General features: G+C 42.0%; 1 protein-coding gene across 2 annotated transcripts; it reads left to right on the top strand.

The window, feature by feature from the left end:
• The first annotated feature begins 11,182 nt into the window (after positions 1 to 11,182).
• On the top strand, positions 11,183 to 19,932 carry LOC133885008 (probable ubiquitin-conjugating enzyme E2 26). 2 transcript variants are annotated; one of them, XM_062324634.1, is made up of 8 exons: positions 11,183 to 11,354; positions 11,467 to 11,572; positions 11,720 to 11,779; positions 17,397 to 17,792; positions 17,861 to 17,924; positions 18,147 to 18,286; positions 18,369 to 18,683; positions 19,313 to 19,932. In XM_062324634.1, the coding sequence occupies exons 1-8, from the start codon at positions 11,341 to 11,343 to the stop codon at positions 19,643 to 19,645; spliced, it is 1,428 nt and encodes a 475-aa protein (XP_062180618.1). In that variant the 5' UTR covers positions 11,183 to 11,340; the 3' UTR covers positions 19,646 to 19,932. The 2 variants fall into 2 exon arrangements, with proteins under 2 accessions (XP_062180618.1, XP_062180619.1); XM_062324635.1 differs by lacking the exon at positions 11,720 to 11,779 and having other exon boundaries at positions 11,201 to 11,354.

The raw sequence follows: 19,932 nt of genomic DNA, 5'->3' as shown, positions 1-19,932 counted from the left end.
TTAAAAGTTGAGATAGAAAATATGTTATGATAATTGATGTTGTTAAGGGAATTAGCAACAAGGAATTTAGGTTTTGGGCAAGAAGGGTATGTTGGTGTGTGCCTGTTGATGTGTTCGAGGCATGGATAACTTGGATGGATATGTTTGGTGATTACCCTTGTGGGATAGTTGGCGGTCTTACCCAGACCATGTTAAGGATCGGTTCGTGGAGCGACCACCTATGACAACAGTATGACCATGAGGCCTATATGGTACGGCTTGGCTAAATAACTAGATGTTCTCCTAGTGGTGTGTGAGCCAATTGGATGTGTAGAGAAGGAAGGGGTACTTCTCGATTCTACTGGCACAAGAGGGGCTTCTGGGGTGGAGAGTTACTCCACTTATATATTGCAGTGAAACCTTAGTGGGCAAGCACATACTGGGAGACTCTTTCGAAAGGCCTTATAGTGATTTCTTGGCGCACACCCGGAAGTGTGTAAGGTACCGATAGGTAACGACAAAAGAGATGATCACAACTCGTGGGTAAATTGTACAAACTCTGCAGAGTGTCAAACTGAATATTCTACGAAGCCGTAGAGGAGAGGAAAGGGTTTGAGACGGCTCGACCATGGAGAATTGCGGTGGCGGCGGAGCTCTCACTGGCACTGAAGAAGACGACGGTGCTGAGGGTGAAACGGAGCGGGAAAGGAGGGGAAAGGGGTTAAATTGGTGTGAAACCTTGCTATGGAGACAAAGGTCGGCTTATATGCGCGAGAGGGGAAGTGCATCGGCCGGGATTCAAAGAGATTAGCCGGCGGCCTTGATTGAGATAAATGCGGCGGATTCTATAATAGAGAGGGGTAATGGAGGGGAAAACGGTTGGAAAGGAGTGAATAGGGGGCGGGGATCTCGACCATGTGGTTTAATTGAGTCAAAATAGCGTGGGGAGGTGATGATTTGAACGGGCACGTGATTGGAGGGTGGGATCGGGCTCTGGTGGTGGGAGGTTGGAGAAGGGTAGCCGCGGCTCGGCTCGAGCTGACCCGAGCGGGGCCCACAAGGCAAAGATATAGAGGAGGGAGGGGGCTGGCTCGAGTGCAGCGCAGGCCGGCTCGGGCTTGGTCCAGCGCGGGAAGGAGGCTAGCGGCCCACATAGGAAGGAGGCTGGCGACCCACGCGGTTGGAAGAGAGGGGAGGGAAGAGGTGGGCCAGGAGTAGGATTCGGCCCGGGAGGCTTTTACAATTTTGAAATTTCTTTTTTCTACATTTTGAACCAAATTCAAAAGAGGTTTAAACGAGCGCCTTCTAGAAACCTATTGCAACTATGACGGTATGAATGCATCAAACTTATATATAACCTATTTTAAAAATTAAATGTAGAAATTAATTTCTTCCATTGAACAAAATTTGCAACTCCTATTTAAAATTTTAGAAAAATTTTAAACCATTACAAAAATTGAAATTCAGGGTGTTACAATCATCTCGTGGATTAGCCACACTCACACTGCTAACTACTCTAGCAAGGGAAGGTAGAACTACCGGGGTTAATAAGCTAGGGCTAGTCCCATAAACAACACGTGTGGTTGTACTATTTTCATTAGTTCTGGGTACAAAATATTGGACCTTATATAGAAGGAGCATGAGAAGATCTCATTCGATCCACCTTTGAGTCGAAGCCCACCTCCACAAACAAACTAAGGTCCTGTTTGTTTCAGCTCAGGATTATAATAAGCGGTTTATAGATGGTGGATTATAATAAGTTAGATTATGATAAACTGGAGGAAAATAAGCTGTGAACTGTTTTACAACCTAGATTATTAGAGTCTGAATTATTGGTAAAAGTTTGCAATGCCCTCAATAGGGGGCGGGGGATTTGGGTGTAGGGTGAGGGGAGTGGCATTGACGAGTAGTTTTCCCTAAATTTGATGGGTAGTATAGTAAAAAGCCAAAATAAGCCAAAATAAGCTGATATAAGCTCCTTTTCACAGCTTATAGGATTATTATAATCCGAGCTTCAGCTTATAATAATTTGGACAAATAAGCTAGCTGTTTGTTTCAACTCAGAACAAATAAGCTAGCTTATTATAATCCTGAGCTGAAACAAATAGGGCATAAAACATATCACCGTCTCAATGAACGACTCAAATTATAGCATGCACACGTTTTAACTGTCTAGACAAATTTAATCGATACGCAACCTCTAGTCAATCTACCAGTGACTGCAGGGCCAAGCAATTCTAGCGATGCATAGACTGGTAGTAGCCCAAGAGACATTACTAGCATGTCCAACTATAACATAGGGTTTCAATGACACGGATCTCAAATTCAAGTAGAGTTTTCATTGATGCAATTAGGTCATAACTACCATTGCCCAACGGACTTTTTAGGAAATAAAGTCATGCATGCTATGTTCCTAAAACAATGCATGAAAACAATATGGTCCAAAATTATCAAGGGGTGCTTGCCTTGTTCTTTCATGTTGTGGTACTTTTGATCTCTATGTTCCATCCTTCATCAAAATTCGATCGATGAACATCGGGAGATGCAAATAACTCCATCTAAGAAAATCCACAGAACTAAACATCAAATATTTCTTATGTTAAACAAACACCGAATATTTCTCCATGGAATCGAAGAGCATGATTTTAGATGAATTCTCCAAAAAAGAATAGTGGCGTAAATGAAGTTTCGTCGGAAGATTAAAACAGAAGGAGGAAACCTAACGTTTCTCTATTTTAAAATATTTCCTAACGTTTGTCCTGCTACACAAATATTAGAAATGTGGCTAACACTACTACAGAACATATTACAGAACCACCACTAATTACTCGGCACTAATAGTCTGACACAGAAACTCACCATCATTATTGGTTCCAGCCATGAATCGACAGTGATGGATGGATCAGGAGCCAAAAAAGGAAACTAGTTGGCTCGATTAAATCGAGCCGGCTCCACTATCGTTCCTGTAGCCGATCGACGCGATGCTCCCACCGCCGCCACCACCGTCGCATGCTCAAATCAACTCATCTCATCCATACGAACACGTCTCACAATCAAATCGACTTATCTCATCCATACAAACACATCTCGCAATCAAATTGACTTATCTCATGCTAAAATCGAATCATCTCATCCATAAGAACATATCTCACAATCAAATCGACTCATCTCATCCATATATTTCTCAAACACAAGAACAAATCAACTCAAACACAAGGATGAGGCCACCATGGTAGACCTCGCTCGCACCTTGGACCCACCCTGGACTCACCGGTGCAACTCGGAGGAGCCCGCTCAGAGGCTACTATGCCCTGCAGCCCACGCTACTCGGAGGTTGCACCGCGCGTCGCTTGAAGGCCGGCCCGCGCCCCGCGCATGCCGCACGCCACTTCTTCTTCATCCTCCTCTCAGTGTTGTTCATCCGCATGCTGTCTGTGGGTGAGAAAGGCTCAAAAGAGATAAGTGAGGGAGGGAGGCGCTTGTGGAGGAAAGAGATAAGGGAGAGAGAGCACCTGAAAGAGATAAGCAAGAGAGAGAGCGTATATGTGAGCTGAGCCGAATATGAGAGCAAAAGTTGCATTTGGAAATAAAACTCGGGTCCGGTACTGTAGCAACCATCAGTGGTGGTTCATGGGTAGAACCAGTACTAATACCGACTATAGGAAACATGCCCTTAGGAATATTGTAGTATTTACTTTAGGGCATATATATGATTTTGGTGATTAATGATAACATAGTCAATGGGACTAACATGTGTATTAAGTATATGCTTTAGTAGGTCTTATGGTGCAATACATGAAGAAGCCACCGAAACTGGGACAAATTTGGTTGAATTGGAGAAGACACGGAGAAAATGACACCACCGAATGGTCCGGCGCTGGACAAGTTTGTACACGTCGGAGTTTTATGTCCAGATGCAATTGACCTCACCGGATAGTCCGGTGTTAAGCAAGTTCAACACACCAGACAATGAACAAATGCAAAAAGATAGCAAAAGACCTCACCGGATGGTCCGGTGCTTAGGAAGTATGCTCACCGGAGCATTTCTAATAGAGGATGGGGATCACCTCATCGGATGGTCTGGTGCTCAATGTGTAGTACATATTGGAGCATTTCTAAAGGAAGGAAGAGAAGAAGGCATATGCCGGATGGTCGGTATGACAAGGTGTGAACACCGGAGGCTTACACCAAAGTTTTTCATTCATAGACGTTTTCAAGAGTTGAAGACTAAAAATCAACCCACTGAATGGTCTAGTGATCTATGCAATGAACACCGGAGGCTTACATTGGAACATTTTATGCAGAGAGGCAAGAAGTGGCTTGGATGGCAGTAGTATGCACACCGGATGGTCCGGCGATGAAAAGAAGAACACACTAGACAATCCGGTGACCATGAGAGAGGCTAGTGGCGAGACCTTGCCTTTGTGACTTGGTGGTTCATCCAGGTTGAAACCTTGTCTTTATGACTTAGTGGCTCAAGAGCTATAACCGAACGACTCTTGGCGATCAGTAGTATATCCTTGGTAGAGCTCCAACGTGGACCAGGGGTGACATTCATGCCATCGATATCACAGGATAAAAATCCTTATATCGAGTTTTCTCTCTCTACCTTATTTACGTTTCTGCATTTACATACATACAATTTACCTTCCTAGATAGGTTGCGAGATTAAAGAGCAAAGAACGTGTCCAATCTCCTCAAGATAACTGTGTAACCATGGTGAAGAAGCTTACGGAGAGGTCAACCGTAACATGTTTCAAGTGCCATACAAAATACCACAAGTCTTTCTAATGCAAACAAGTCAAAAAGGAGGGTAAGGAGAAGAAGAATATGACAAAGATCTCCAATAAGACCTCCAACCTCTACACCAAGTCCAACTACAAAGTCAAGACCAAGAGCAACCACTACAAGCTTAAGAAGAAGGGTAATAGCAAGGTTGATGCACACACTGTTAGAAGAAAGAACTGGAGGTGAAACCAACCTATTTGAGTGCCCAAGAAAGTCATCACCAACATAAAGGGGCACCAATCGATTTGGATTCTAAAGAATATTTGAAGTCCACAAGTCAGCTCGGGGATTTGGAGACTTGGCTTACAAGATGAAGCGAAGGTTCAAGCAAAGAAACCAAGTATACAAGATTGGGTGTACTGATAAAAATCATGATCATCATATACCAAAATTATCATCCAAAGGTAAATAAGACAAAGGTATTAGATGCTAAATCATCTAAATTGATAAATTCACTTGGCTTATTTAGGATTGCATGCTCTCAATTCAATTTATTGCAATACCTAGTGTAGGTTTTTCATATGGTAGGTTGATTGCGTTTCTATATTTCTTATGAGCAACCTACATGATTTATTAGTTGTAGGTTTCTTATATGGTACTAGTTTTACAATCTATAGGGTACCCTCCCTATTGTTATTAATATACCATGAACCAATATATAGGGTACCCTCTCCATTATTATCAATAACAAGTGTATATCTCTCACAAGTATTCCATACTTATATACACAGATTTAGGGGGAGTATATACTATGAGTTGTGATTTTGAGACTAACATATGTTTCAAGTAATATCTATTATAGTCACATGGAGTGATCAACAAGTCCCTGGATGTATGAAATGCTTAAAAGCTTAAATTGATATCTTTGTCAATTTTTTTGTTCATTTAAGCTACCTCTATGCATAATGACTTAAATTTCTTATATTAACACATTGTCTAGTTGTGCATATGTTTGCTTTTTATCATATGTATGCACACATATAGGGAGGGTTTAGACTAATTATGTGAATTTCATGAATTGTGATCTATGTGCTTTTATCTCGATTGATATCCACATATCTTTTTAATTGAATCCCTTCAAGTGGTATTCCTACAATTAATATCATTTTATTGGATCATGATTTATGAAGCTCTCTCCCATGCGCTCTAATGTTTTTTCTTTGAGTTCAACATGTGTTTATAGCCTTTTTGGAAGATTGTTGGCAAAGAGGGAGAATTGTGATGACCAAATCAAGTGCAAGATATATGAAGGTTGATAAAGAGGGAAAAGCTCTTGCATAGAGAGATAATGGCGTTAGAGAAAGGGGGAGCCACAACAAAGGGAGACTAAGTAGTAAGAACATGTATCCAAGCAATATGGTAAGACTTTATGCTCTTTATATTTGGTATTATTTATTATTTATCACTTGCTTTATTTGTATTGTTATCAATCACCATAAAGTGGGAGATTGTAGAAAGCATGCCCTTAGGGAGATTTTAGTATTTACTTTAGGGCATGTATGTGATTTTTGGTGATTAATGATAACATAGTCAATAAGACTAACATGTGTGTCAAGTATATTCTTTAATAAGTCTTATTGATGCAATACATGAAGAAGCCATTAAAGTCGGGACAAAGTTTGGTTAAATTGGAGAAGACCCAGAGAAAATGATCTCACCAGATGGTCCAGCGTTGGACAAGTTTGTACATACCGAAGCATTGTGTCCAGATACAGTTGATCTCACCGAATAGTCCAGTGTTAAGCAAGTTCAACACACCAGCTAATGAATAGTGCAAAGAAAAAGCAGAAGACCTCACCGCATGGTCCACTGCTTAGGAAGTATGCTTACCAAAGCATTTCTATAGAGGGTCAGGATCACCTCACCGGATGGTCTGGTACTCAATGTATAGTACACACCAGAGCATTTTCAAAGAAAGGAAGAGAAGAATCCATACATCGGATAGTCCGGTGTGAAGAGGTGTGAACACTAAAGTATTTCATGCAGAGATGTTTCCAATAGTTAAAGACTAAAGATCAACCCACTAGATGGTCTAGTGATCTATGCAATGAACACTAGAGGTTTACACCAGAGTATTTTGTGCAGAGAGACAAGAAATGGCTCGGATGGCGGTGTATGTATGCCGGATGGTCCGGCGATGAAAAGAAGAACATATCGGACAGTTCGGTGTTCATAGAGGTTTTGAGTTAGGGTTCCAACAGCTAGTTTTCTAGGTTGTACACACCGGATGTTTCGGTGAATATATCACTGTTAACGCTAGAACATTAGTGTTCACAATTTCTGTGAGCCGTTGGGCAACGGCTAGTCCGTAGGGTTAAGACTATAAATACCCTCCACTAGGTCATTTGAGGGACCTGGAGTCTAGAGAAGCCCTTATACACATTAGATGACATCCAAGCTAGCAAAGTGCTAAAAGTATTCATCCAAGATAATTAAGTACATGATTAGTGAGTGATTAGTACTTATATGGCTAGAGAGAAGAGTTGATAGGTGTTGCTACCTAGAGAGTAGATCAAAGAGTGATCCAACCTTATACCTCATGGTACGCCGGCACCTTGAGTCGGAGTTGCTCAAGCTTATTGACCCTCTGACTTGTATCAGAGCCGGTTTGTAACACTAACTGACACTGATAGTCAGTATCAATGCTGATTCTTAGTAGCTCCATCATGGTTCAGGCGCGGGATATTAAGAACTGGCAGTGATACATTTGCACTGTCGGTTCTTGCGTAACCGGTAGTGATGAGTCATTATCTATGACTAATTCTGTAGTAGTGTAAGTACGTACAACGGTGGGTGATCCTAGCTTTATCCGTTGACTAATCTAACTTCTCACCTAATTAAGCACCAAGGGGTCTAGTGGACTATTGGCTAGCTACTGGGTTGCAACAGGGCGAAGGTTTTTTTTTTTTTTTGGAAACACGAAGCTCACCGAGGCTAAAGTAAACAAAGATGATGGTGGCGTGCCACGATTAGACGATAGAGGTGAGTGGCGTCCGAGTGGCTCTTTACAGCTGAGGAAGGGCATGGTGGTTTTGGGCGTGTTTGGTTGTCCGTATGGGGTCTGTAGAACTGCATCGTATATCTTGTATGGTAAGAATCTAGTTAGGGGGTTCATATTTCTAAAAAGAAGAGCATTTGGTTATCTGCAACTAGGGATGCAAGTTCAGCTGAGTCTGTGTTTGGTAGATTGAATCTGAGACTATATGGTAGGGTTGGAAATGCTAGGCAAGTGTGGTGACCCTACACCTGAGGAGTGGTGTGTTTACCCCCTCAACCTCAATTTGGAGAGGATGAAAATGGCTAAGTCCCTTGAAAATGTATGTAGTAGCAGGATTTGGTTGTTGATAATGGAATGGGATGTTTGGGATTTTGTTAACGTGATTTTGTGCCTAAGGAAAGGCCCATATATGACCTTACATATATGAAGTATATTAGCATCACAAGCATTTCAACATAGTCACATGAGCGAAGTCCCTGCAAGATCCGCTAAGGGAGAGGGGGCATGATGCCCTAGTCAAGGGCTGGCGGAATTCCGGCTAGCTAGTTCACCACCTACACCCTTCCCTTGCCGGATCAGGGTTGTCGCCACCCAATTGCACAAGCTACATGGTTTTGGAGCTTGGGAATAGAGTTGTCACTGTCCGAATTGCTCCTGGAAGATGAATCGAGTCTGGGATTGGAACCAAGGATAAGACCAGAGGGGATCGATCATGGAGGGTGGATCGGCTCCTTGTGTAGTGGATGTGGTGTAGGGGATAGGAAGGTGTGCAAGACAGGGAGAGTTGCAGTGGGAAGGGGGTAACACGAGCCCGATTTCTTGGTTTTGACTGGTGCCCCCTGGAGATGTTGCATTCGTTGGGGCTGGCTGTCAAGCAAAGGCCAAATCGAGTGTAGGTGGTATGTAGGCTCCTAACTCGTATTTTTGCACCTGCGGATGCAACCTAGGATATATAATGCAACCAACCAAATATAGTTCTCTTTGGATTTATACTCATCCACTGGACTATGATACATGGGAAACAAGCAACCAAACATGTCCTTAATGTGGGACAAAGTTTGTTTGCCATCCTCTTAATGGCTTGTTTAGAAATAAATAATTTGCGAGGTTGGTTGGAGTATTTCAAGTGAAACTATAATGAATTGAGTTATTTGAAGCTACGAAGATGTGGCGGGTGTGCGTATTTTGCCTTTTGGCTTATGTTTATTAGCAGCTACCTTGGGCATAGGATCCGGTGCAGTTGTAACTATGACCACAACTTAACAACTACATCAGATCTCGTCTATCGGACGAAGAGTCCATATCTATTGCTACAGTACACTGGAACAATAATTTTGCTACAGCTCCTGCTACGTGTTCCGCGTGGACCTTCTCCGCTTAATTTGGATCCCATGCACATCGTGGCTACCGGTTAACTTACAGTCACAATTACAATCGCACAGGAATCGGTTCACTGCCTTGGGTATATTGGACCTAGCAATATTCTACGATGAGTGGAGGTGAAAACTATCTTTTACTTTGCGTAAGCTCTTTGAAATTCATTTATTTCATTTAGCGGTAGCTTATTTCGGCTTCGGTGCATTTGATGTGATGTTTGTTTGTCATAGGATATGGGTGCCTTATCCTTGTGGATCCCATCAATCTCATTCAATTATATTTGATTCTATATTTAGAATCATTAGCAATTATATACTTGATTCACATACGTGATATCAATTTAGAATATTTCAATCTGATAAAGTAAACTAATATAGTATAACAAAAGATAGATTTACATATACAAAATTCACAACATAATTATGTAATTTTAGAAAGGAGGAGAATATCGAGTACCTGGACAGGAGGGTGGAGCGGACCGTATCATCTAGAGTTGGCTGTCCGTAGCAACATTATAAGAAAGATTAAGATGATGACTGATTTGTGAGGTAATACAAATAATTCTCGTATTATACCTCGCTATAAAGATAGCATGAAGAAGGTGACCACCATGGTAGTGGTGGTGAATGCGACGTGCAAGAGGCAATGCACCTCTGGTGAAATCCGACGATGAATATATGTAAGAAAATATTAGACATCTAAGTATATAAGATAAATAATATGATATTAAATGTTGTTTTGAAATATATAGAAGACAAATATTGAACATACGTATAGATACAGAAGACAAATTATAAGAGATTGAATGTATTTTTGAAAGTAAGAACAGTGTTCAATTTTACACGGTAAATATTTGATCGACTCAGGTAAATAATGGAGATCGATCAAATCTATGATAATTCGTGTATTTTATAGAAATATAAATATAAAGAACTTTATAAATTAAGATCATGTAATGTCCGTATCATGCCGGCTTTGTGGATGTATAGTGTGCGATCGGTCATCCATCGACCACTCTTGGACCAATCGATAACCAAGGTTTCTGCCTTCGTAGCGAAGAAAGTGCTGCATGACAAAACGAGCACTCCCAGCGTCCCCAGCAAACCGGTCGTGTTCTCTCTCAAATTTAAAAAAAAAAAAAACTCACGCCACGTGTCGGACGAACGCACATTGGCCACAGCCCCACACGGCACCAAAGATCCGTCGGGTCTCGTTGAAAAGCGCAGGAGTGGATAGACCACCCGACCCAGTACGCTCTCCCACAGACGCTGCGGGCTCACCTTGAGTTCCTCGCGGGTTTCACGGTGGACGTAGCCCGCCCTCTGAGGGCAGAGTCCCGGTCAGAAGTCGGAACCCAAGTCGTCGTCGCGCAAAAGAAAAACCACAAAGCCGACAACCCATGGGCCAGGCCACCTACCTTGTATCAGACATGTAGGCCTAAAAACGCTTCTATTTGGTTGATAGAATCGAATTGAATAATATGTGATTATTTTAGATGGGTGAGATAGTTTTGAATGGATTATATAATTATGTTGTTTAGTTAGATATATAGATAGTATATAAATATGTTTGGTTAAATGATTGTATGGTACGAGAACGTGTTTAGTTGTTTAAAAATTATATATTATATATATAGCTTAACTATTTTCAGAAATAATAATTTTTATATTTGTTATTAGTAATAAATTATGTTAATTAGCACTAATCATTACTAATTTTAGCTAATCATAATTTAAATTTTCAATAATCATCACTAAATACTCATAATAATAATTAGTTATGATTAATAATATAAAATTATAATTAATGTTTAACTAAAAATCATTAATAATCATCGATAATAATTAATTATCACTAATCACAAATGATTAATAGAGTTAATTAGAACCTGTACCGATCGCCCGACCGATTTTCACGCACAGTACGGTTCTAACCTCTGGATAAAATATTTTTAAAATTAGTATCACTCCATTTAAAATAATTTTGATTCCATCTAACCAACCAAACGTGGAACAGGACCTACTCTCGGACGATCCCATGCAGCCTCGCGAACCAAACGGACGGAAGTAACGAAACGATTCGGAGGGCGCCGGATATATCGCTACGCGCACGCGGTTCCTCTCGCCTTTCTGATCCCCTCCCGGTCTTCGCAAAACCCGCACCTCGTCCTGCTCCGCCCGCCGCCATTGGCTGCCTCCATGGACGCCACCGAGTTCGTGCCCCTCCCAGTCCTCCATCGATCAACTCCGCGGCGTTTTTTAATTCTTTTTATTGGTTATTTTCGGCTATTTTGCCTTTTGATGGGTTTCTTGATTTCTCCGCAGGCACCCACACATGCAAGGGGGCGCGTCCTCTTCGTCGTCCTGCCGCGCCGCCGACTACTCCGCCGCGTGGGATGCCGTGCAGCAGCAGAAGCGGCAGCGATGCCAGGTATGACTCGCGCGAAAGTTCCGGCCTTCTTTGTGCTTAAGATTCGGTCGTTTCGGTTGGTTTCGGTGGTTATCTTTGCGATTTTTCTGCAATCGGGTGGTGCGATCGTTGTACTCATTTGCGGTGTTTTCGGGGGCGTCGATGCAGAGTATGGCGCGAGGGTTTTGGCAAAAGCTCCGTTCTTTGGGTTGGAAAATTTCGCACACGGTGAGAATTCGTTCAATTATAGCCGATTTTTGCTGTGTTGGTGGGTCAGGTTTGGGCGGAATTCCTTGTGTTTGAATCCGGCAGTTCGTAATTCGCCATGGAAGGATTCTCGTGCCAGTAGGGTTCTGGGTTTTGGGGGCAATTTGGTTCTAGATTGGGGTAGAATTGTATTTGTCTCCACGGTGTGTTGGGGGTGGAGGTAGAATTATTATAAACGTTGCTTAGGTTTTGCAGTCCAATTTGTTAATCGACTGGTTTTGGCATATCAGATACTATCTACACTTGTAAGTTCTGAGCTTTGCCTGCGATTACTTTCAACTGATTCGATCCTTATTACCCAAATTACTAGTGCTATATGGTACCATAGGTCCAATATTTGATTGCATTGTTGTTGTATGTACTCTTCTGGGCTTGTATATATGATTGATTTGGTGGATACTCCACGAAGTATGTAGTTTGCAGTGAGAAAGTTCTGATCTTTCTGCGGCTTATGGAATCATGGATTGTTACACTTCAGTGGATCCTAAACTTCACAAACAAAATAATATGTGTTGCTCCCCCCTCTTACAATTGAGCTGGTCGGCCATATTTTTCCATGGATGCTACAAATTGGACCAAATCAATTTACTAAAGCTACCATACGAAAATCCACCATGCACAAATAATTATCTTGAAATCCTGAAACTGCATACAAAATGCACATTGTATCAGCAAGCAGCAGAATATTACTACAAGTTGCATGCATACACATATGCATCGATTCTATTATCCACAGAAGATCCTAAGTTAAGCCGCTGTAACCAGCACCAACTCAAACTTTTACAGTAATAAACTGCAGGGAATGTTTTCTTACATGTTACTTGTCTACAGGATATGTTTTGCAATTCTTAAGCCCTAGGATATCAAAGCCAGAGAATCTGATATGCCCTTTATAGTGGATGGAAATTTAAATCATAGACCATTGTCAACATTTTTTTTTGGTTCTTAGCTTCAAAAGTTGGCTGCAATATCTCCTTACAAAAAATATTTATCATTCAGATTTAGCCTCACTTCTTTTGCTTGGAAAGTTGGCTGCATTATATCTTTACGAAAAATATTATTCAGATTCAGCATCACTCTTTAGCTTGGAAAGTTGGCTGAAATATCGTTATTGAAAATATTATTCAGATTTAACCTCACTGTCAGAAAAGGTTGAACTGGCCTTGGTGTTATGTACTGGGAAGGACAGTTTAAAGATATGCTTGTAGTCAACACTCAATAGTTTGGCAGTGCTGAATTTGTTGTCTCCTAGTTATGATAAAACAGTTTCTAGTATTATCCACGCTGCATCTAGAATGGTATTAGCAAATAAAATGTAAGGAATAGCTGAAAATTATACAGGAAAATGTAGCGAACTTGTTAACACATTGCTCTAGTACACATGCATTAGAAGTAATTTTCTTGGAGTCGAATTTTGGACCCTTCAACTTAAAGCTCACAACATAGATGGTTTTAGAGTTTAGGGGGTGTGTGTGTGTGTGTGTGGTGGGGGGAATAGACCTAGAGAAGAGTTGAGGGACCAAAAATGGACTTATTTCTATAAGTAAATATTACTGCCAGTAACATTATCTTCTAACATACAGGGTATAAGATTGTACTAGGAGAAAATATTAGAGTTTCAACATGTACCCTGTACGCTTATACTAGGAGTAAATTGTTGTCTCTACATGCATGGTGTAGGTTCATACTGAGAGTAAATAATTTTGCTGCAAGATTTTACTAGCAGTACATATTATATAATAATTTTCTTCTACATATAACCTGTGGGTCTGTACTAAGAGTTAATAATATATTTGTGTATGCACATGCAGATTGCATCATAGTCAATAATATATCTCTTTTAAAATGTATGGTGTAGAGTTCTATTTTGAGCAAATTAGCTTCACAGTTTGTTGTTTTAGTTTTGTACTATTATGCTAGCTAATTAATAGTTTAGCATGCACTTAATATTTGGAAAAAATTTCATGCTAAGTGTAGAAGGGTGAGAATCTAATAACACTAAACCACTGTGGGTCAGAGAAGTGAGACGTGTGTGGCTGCAGCCGCAAGTTACACATGTAATGGCACCCGTAAGCTAGATACTCTCATGAATAAAGCTGAACGCATTATGATGTGCTGTTTTTTATAATATATTTGATGGTTGCTTGAAAGTATGCAGTTAAAATAATGAAACTGGTTGAACAATCAGACCAACTGTTGCCATGCAACCCGTCCAGATCAGCCGGGGTCAACAGACAGCAAACCAAATTAACCAATCCTGTTAATAATTTTGGCCGGCTGTTCTAGATCTATATGACAAGGACCTTGGGGGACTAGTAGGTTTCTTTTAATTCATCTTTGCTTGATTAAAGAAGATACAATGCTACCCCTTCTATAGGGATGGCTTACTGGAGCCCTAAGAAACAATCTTTAACTTAAAGGAAACAAACTAATTGATGATAATTATCCCAACTAACCAAATCAATCAATCCTCATGCATGAACAGTGAACAGTACCGCGGTGAACAATGATGAAAAGTAACTGTGATATAACAATCTGTTATTTAGGTTTAGTAGGTTTTATTATACTTTGCCGGCGTATTCGGTATTCTCTTCTTGAAATGAATTGATAGGGCCTGACCTCCGTAGATTGTAGTTGCGCAGCACCCTAGGCTGGGGTTTGAAGGATCTGTGAGCTGGTGCCGTGATCACCCTCTTGGTGATCACGGCGGAGAGAATAGAGGGGTCGACAAGAGAGATAGACAGAGATAGGGAACAAAGAGGGTCAAGTAGGGAGATAGAACAGATAGAGGGAGGCGGTCGGCAGGTGAGAGATATAAAGAGATTTCTTATTTCATTGCTCCCTAATACAGGCTATTGCTGACCATATATAGCCGGCTAGGACCTAACCCTAGCCGACCAACAGAAGGAGTCCCAAACCGACTCCTCTAACAGATAAAACCTAATTCAAACTGGACTATCTATCTGAACCAAACCAGCTAACAGATAGATTGGTTTAAACCTATCTTTCCTTACCAAATTGGACTCCACCTAACAAACCGAATTGGACTCTATACAAATTGAAGCTAAACCGAATTGAATGACTGTTGCTGCTTGTGCCTACTTCTTGCCGACCATAACATCACTCCCCCCATCTCGGCAAACAGCTTGTCCTCGAGCTAAACCGTAGGATAGGCAAGCTTGAACTCCGCCGTTAGCCAATGCCATCTGGCTCATCGTCTTTGTTGTAGTCGATCACCTCAATGTAGAAGAGGCGTTGACAATGGTAGGCGCGCACATACTGCTCACCGTAGTTGTAACACAGCCCTTGCTTCTGTTCAATCAATTTGGTCGGGGACAGGCGGCGGAGGGATTGCGACTATGAAGGCGCTGTGGTTGCACAGGTGCTTGGTGCATGCACTCTAGATGGTTTTAGCGCCATCGGGATTGGCGTCGACGAGCGGCCTGTTGTGTGTGCTAGTGAACGCTCTGTCACCATTGAGCCATCCGTAGCCTAGGTGTGGCGTTAATACGCGCGCGCCAGACTCATCGCCACCTGGAGGTCCTTCGGGTCCTGGAGCTTAACGTCGATGCAAACACAATCTGGCAACCCTGTAGTAAATAGTTATAATTGTTGTGCCGCCGACAGAAGGTCTGTGTGACAAAGGAGCTCTTGGAATTTCTCCTAGCAGGCCTCGGCGGTGGCTGGAAAGGGGAGGTGTGCCAATTCACCCAACGGGTTGCTCCGTAGTTGTGGTCCAAAGCAAAGGTGGCACAACTCCTTGAAACGCATCCAAGAGGGCGTACCGTTGTCGCGTCTAGCATATATTACCAATATTGGGTGATGCAAACAAGGTGGTAGGCTACCAACCAAACCTTGTCACTATCCAAAGTGCGATAGTCGCGGAAGAAGTGTTCGTAGCGATTAAGCCATCCTAGCGGATCCTCCTTGCCATCGAAGGTCGGAAACTCGAGCTTGTAGAAACAAGGAACACCGATGTTGCCGCCTGCATGACCATGGTCCAAGGGGTTGCTGACCTGTGAAACAGGGGGAAATTGGAGTGGAGGAAAAGTGGGGATGGACGACGGTGAGGGAATTGCATGTGTTGGATGGTGGTGGTGGGCGGCCATTGGGGAGGGTTTCTTTGGGCAATGGAAAGATGCTTGTATTGTCACTTGCGGTCGCTGGCAGGGTTGTCGTTGAAGGAGCAGTTGCACTAGCTAGCATGTTGAGTTGCAACGTGGCCAACTGGCTTGTAGTATCCAGCGTCCGCTTGTCGATGGCAGCCACCTGCTAGACCAACTTGTCAAACGGCTACTTCATGTCGGCCACCAGCTTGGTTAAAGCTTCAATGGCCTGAGAGCTGGAGCCCTCCTCGTTGTTGGAACCTGGCATCTCCGATACCAAAATTGGTAGGGCCTGAACTCCGTAGATTGTAGTTGTGTACCACACTATGTCTGGTTTGAAGGATCTGCGAGCTGGTGCTGTGATCACCCTTCTGGTGATCTGATCATGGCAGAGAGATGTTATGGGCTGGGCTTTGGGGCTGAGATATAGTTTGTTTGTTAGTTATCGGCAGGAATTACTGTTTGGTACTGTAGCCGAACGTGCTGTAGCAGTCCTTCGGGTTAAGAAGGGGGCTCAGATTAGACTAGTTGGAAATAAGATTTATTAGTTTAGGTTGTTAGGGCTGGCTCCCATATAAAGGAGGGCACATCGTCCATTATAATCAAACAAGAAGAAACCTAAAGAGCAATCAGAACCTCCAAGAGGAGCGCGACTAGCCTGTTTCTTCCTGCTATTCCATTTGCCCTAGTCAATCCATATCAGAGAACATAGGGGTTGACGAGAGAGATAGACGGAGAGAGAGGGAACAGAGAGGGTCAACTAGGGAGATAGAATAGATAGAGGGAGGGGGTCGGCAGGAGAGAGATATAAATAGATTTATTATTTCATTGCTCCCTAATACAGGCTATTGCCGACCATATAAAGACGGCAAGACCTAACCCAAGCCGGCCAACAGAAGGAGTCCCAAACCGACTCCACTAACAGATAAAACATAAGTCAAGCTTGACTCTATCTATCTGAACCAAACCGGCTAATAGATAAACTGGTTTAAACCTATCTTTCCTAACCTTACTGGACTCCACCTAACAAACCAAATTGGGCTATATCCGAATTGAAGGACTGCTGTTGCCTACCCTACTTCTTGCCGACCATAACATGAATGGCAGTGCTTCTGCCCTTACTTAAAAAAAGGTTTTATTACACTTTGTGTGTTAATATTTTTCCCTAAAAGATTTTGCGCCTTTTTTGTTTGGGGACACTACTGTATTCTTTTTTTTTCCCCCCGGTCCGATAGCCCTGAAAGATGTGGGCCATGCAACCATGAAATCGTAAGTATTCCTGTTTTCTTTGAATGGTGGAGTTGACAAGGCAAGTAGACATTGCAATTGAACTCGTTTCTTGTTTGTGGCAAACATATTATTATATATATTATTACAGACCATATTTAGCAAAGTTGTTTCCTGTTCTGATGCTGTCATGAGAAGTACTTAACAATTTAAGTTTTTCTTAATAATGTTGGCATGTTTTGCAGGGTTCTTCTTCTAATGATCAAGTTGGATCTAGCACAGAAAATAATTCTCTCCAAGCGTCTGGACCCGAGCTAAAATTTGACTATGGAGAAAATGAGGATGAAGATTACTATTTTGAGGATGAAGATGATGGCTGCTATGATGATGATGATGAGGGGTCAGACTATGAGCTTGACTATAATCAACTGCTGGCTGATAAATTTGATGATTTAGATCTGCCTCCAGGTGTGGAGGCTACCGTACCGTGGTTGCAGAAAGTTGAAAGGGATGGACCTGACAAATTTAAGTCAATGTCAGAAATAGAGGAAGAAATTGCTAAGAAATATAACTTTTTCAAGCAGTTTGATACTGTTGACGATTTCTCAGATCATCATTATGCTATAAGTTCTGTCGGAAAGGTGAGACCTTAAACATATTGCTCTTTTTCCACACCTTTTCTCTCAATTTAATACTTATATTGTTTCAGGCTAGGAAAGAATGGGCAAAAAGAATCCAGCATGACTGGACTCTCCTGGAGAAAGATTTACCACGTAAGCTATATGCAAAAGCAGTTGTCTCATAATTGATGTACAATGCATCTCTCTGTATTCATTGACTATAATCATCCCTCTGGCATTTTTCAAATTTTAAGGTCCAAGTTTACAAATCCTAAAGCTTAATGCAAAAAGAGAAGAAGATGAAATTCGAAATATAATATTCCATCTGTGTACTCTCTCTCTCTCTCTCTACCTGAATATTGTTCTGTTGTGCAGCATTAATATATGTTCGTGTCTCGGAAAACCGAATGGACCTTCTCAGGGCTGTAATGATTGGGCCTCAAGGAACACCCTACCATGATGGCCTTTTCTTCTTCGATGCTCAGTTTCCTGCTTCTTATCCTGCAAGTCCACCAGTGAGTATTGAAAACTTATGCCATTTTGTATGTAATATGCTTCCATATTTCGACAAAAATATTTGTGCCTATTCTTTTGCAGGTGGTATACTATCATTCTGGAGGGCTACGGCTTAATCCAAATCTATATTGTTGCGGAAAAGTCTGTCTTAGCCTCCTAGGCACCTGGGAGGGTCGTGGTTCTTGTGAGAAGTGGAACCCAGCTCAATCAACCATGCTACAGGTGCTAATCTCCATTCAAGCTCTCGTATTGAATGAGAAGCCATACTTCAATGAGCCAGGATACGAACACTCTGCCAATACTGCTGACGGACAGAGACGCGCCTCGGAGTATAATGATACAACATTTCAGCACTCATGCAGAACGATGTTATACTCACTTCGTAGACCTCCGCAGGTAGTTTTTTTGGGTAATTTTTAAGCTCTTGTACTTCCGGAAAGAGTTGAGCAGTTTCTAGCCCATTGGATGGCCATCTAATGGTAGAGGATAAACATGTGGTACTTTATTTCATTGTGTTTTGCGCACAGCTAGGTAGTAGCAATGTTTTACTCGGACACCTGATTCCCCCCAAAAAAGGTTTCGTGCCCATTGGATGGCCATCTAGTGGTAGAGGACAAAAGTAATTATGTGGTACATTCTTTCATTGGATTTTGCACTCAGCATGGTAGTAGCAGATACTCGGACACCCAAGTCCAAAAAAATTAGCCAAGTCGGACACCAAGCTCGAGCCGGATTCGAACACTTGTGTCCATTTCCAAGTTGCATTTCATGAGTCCCTACTTTTTTTTCCTGAATCAGGCAGCCAAATCCGAGTTGGATTCTGACACTGTGTCCATGTAACATTAGGTAGTATGCTAATAATTATTTTCGGTTGATGTTATAGCGTGCTTTTTCATCTTTCAGTTATCACCACAGTGTGCTCTTTTTTCTATTTCCTGGCTCAGAAAAGAACCTTAGCTTAGCTTCCAGAGCTTACATGCAGAAAAAATCTAATGATATTCGTGGTCGTTGATTGCTTGTTTCAGCACTTTGAAGACCTCGTCGCGGGCCACTTTCGTGAACGTGGCCGTGCCATTCTGGCGGCATGCAAATACTACATGAAGGGCCATGAGGTTGGATCCAAAGTCCCTGAGGAGGAGGAAGACAAGGAAGAGAGCAAAAACAGTGAAGGATCCAGCAGTAGCAGTGCAGTGAAGCCACAGCACAATAAGCCAGGATTGCGCACTGGTCGCAGTCCATCCTTCAAGACCAACCTGGAGGTCCTATTTGAGGAGCTCTTGATGGAATTCAATGTGAAGGGTGCTGACACTGCAAAATTCCGTGCTGAGAAATTGAAGAACCAGCCCGCAGCTGCGTGAAAGGGTCCAGTTGCAGATTTCCTCTAACCCTAGAGGTTCCATAATGAAGTGGAAACCAAATAAGGATGTTGGTTTCGCTGTTGCCTAACTATAGGAATGCTATGTAGATAGCTCCTTTTTCTCTCTTCACCGTAAAAGTCGCTATGGACTGACGCAAAAAAACTGGATGGTTTGATCTTAGATGCAGATTGAAGTATCCACCCCTTATTGTGGTGGGATCTTAAATTGACATCTATATAAGTGGTACACCTCGGCTGTCGATCAGTGATGGTGGTTTCTAGCATGAA

This window comes from Phragmites australis, chromosome 11, assembly GCF_958298935.1.
Source record: "Phragmites australis chromosome 11, lpPhrAust1.1, whole genome shotgun sequence".
Lineage (NCBI taxonomy): Eukaryota > Viridiplantae > Streptophyta > Magnoliopsida > Poales > Poaceae > Phragmites > Phragmites australis.
This window is presented reverse-complemented; position numbering and strand designations above follow the sequence as displayed.

Coding starts and splice junctions, on each gene's coding strand:
- LOC133885008 (XM_062324634.1), top strand. Junction 11,573..11,719: donor AGAAGCGGCAGCGATGCCAG/GTATGACTCGCG, acceptor GCGTCGATGCAG/AGTATGGCGCGAGGGTTTTG. Junction 18,287..18,368: donor CTTATCCTGCAAGTCCACCA/GTGAGTATTGAA, acceptor ATTCTTTTGCAG/GTGGTATACTATCATTCTGG.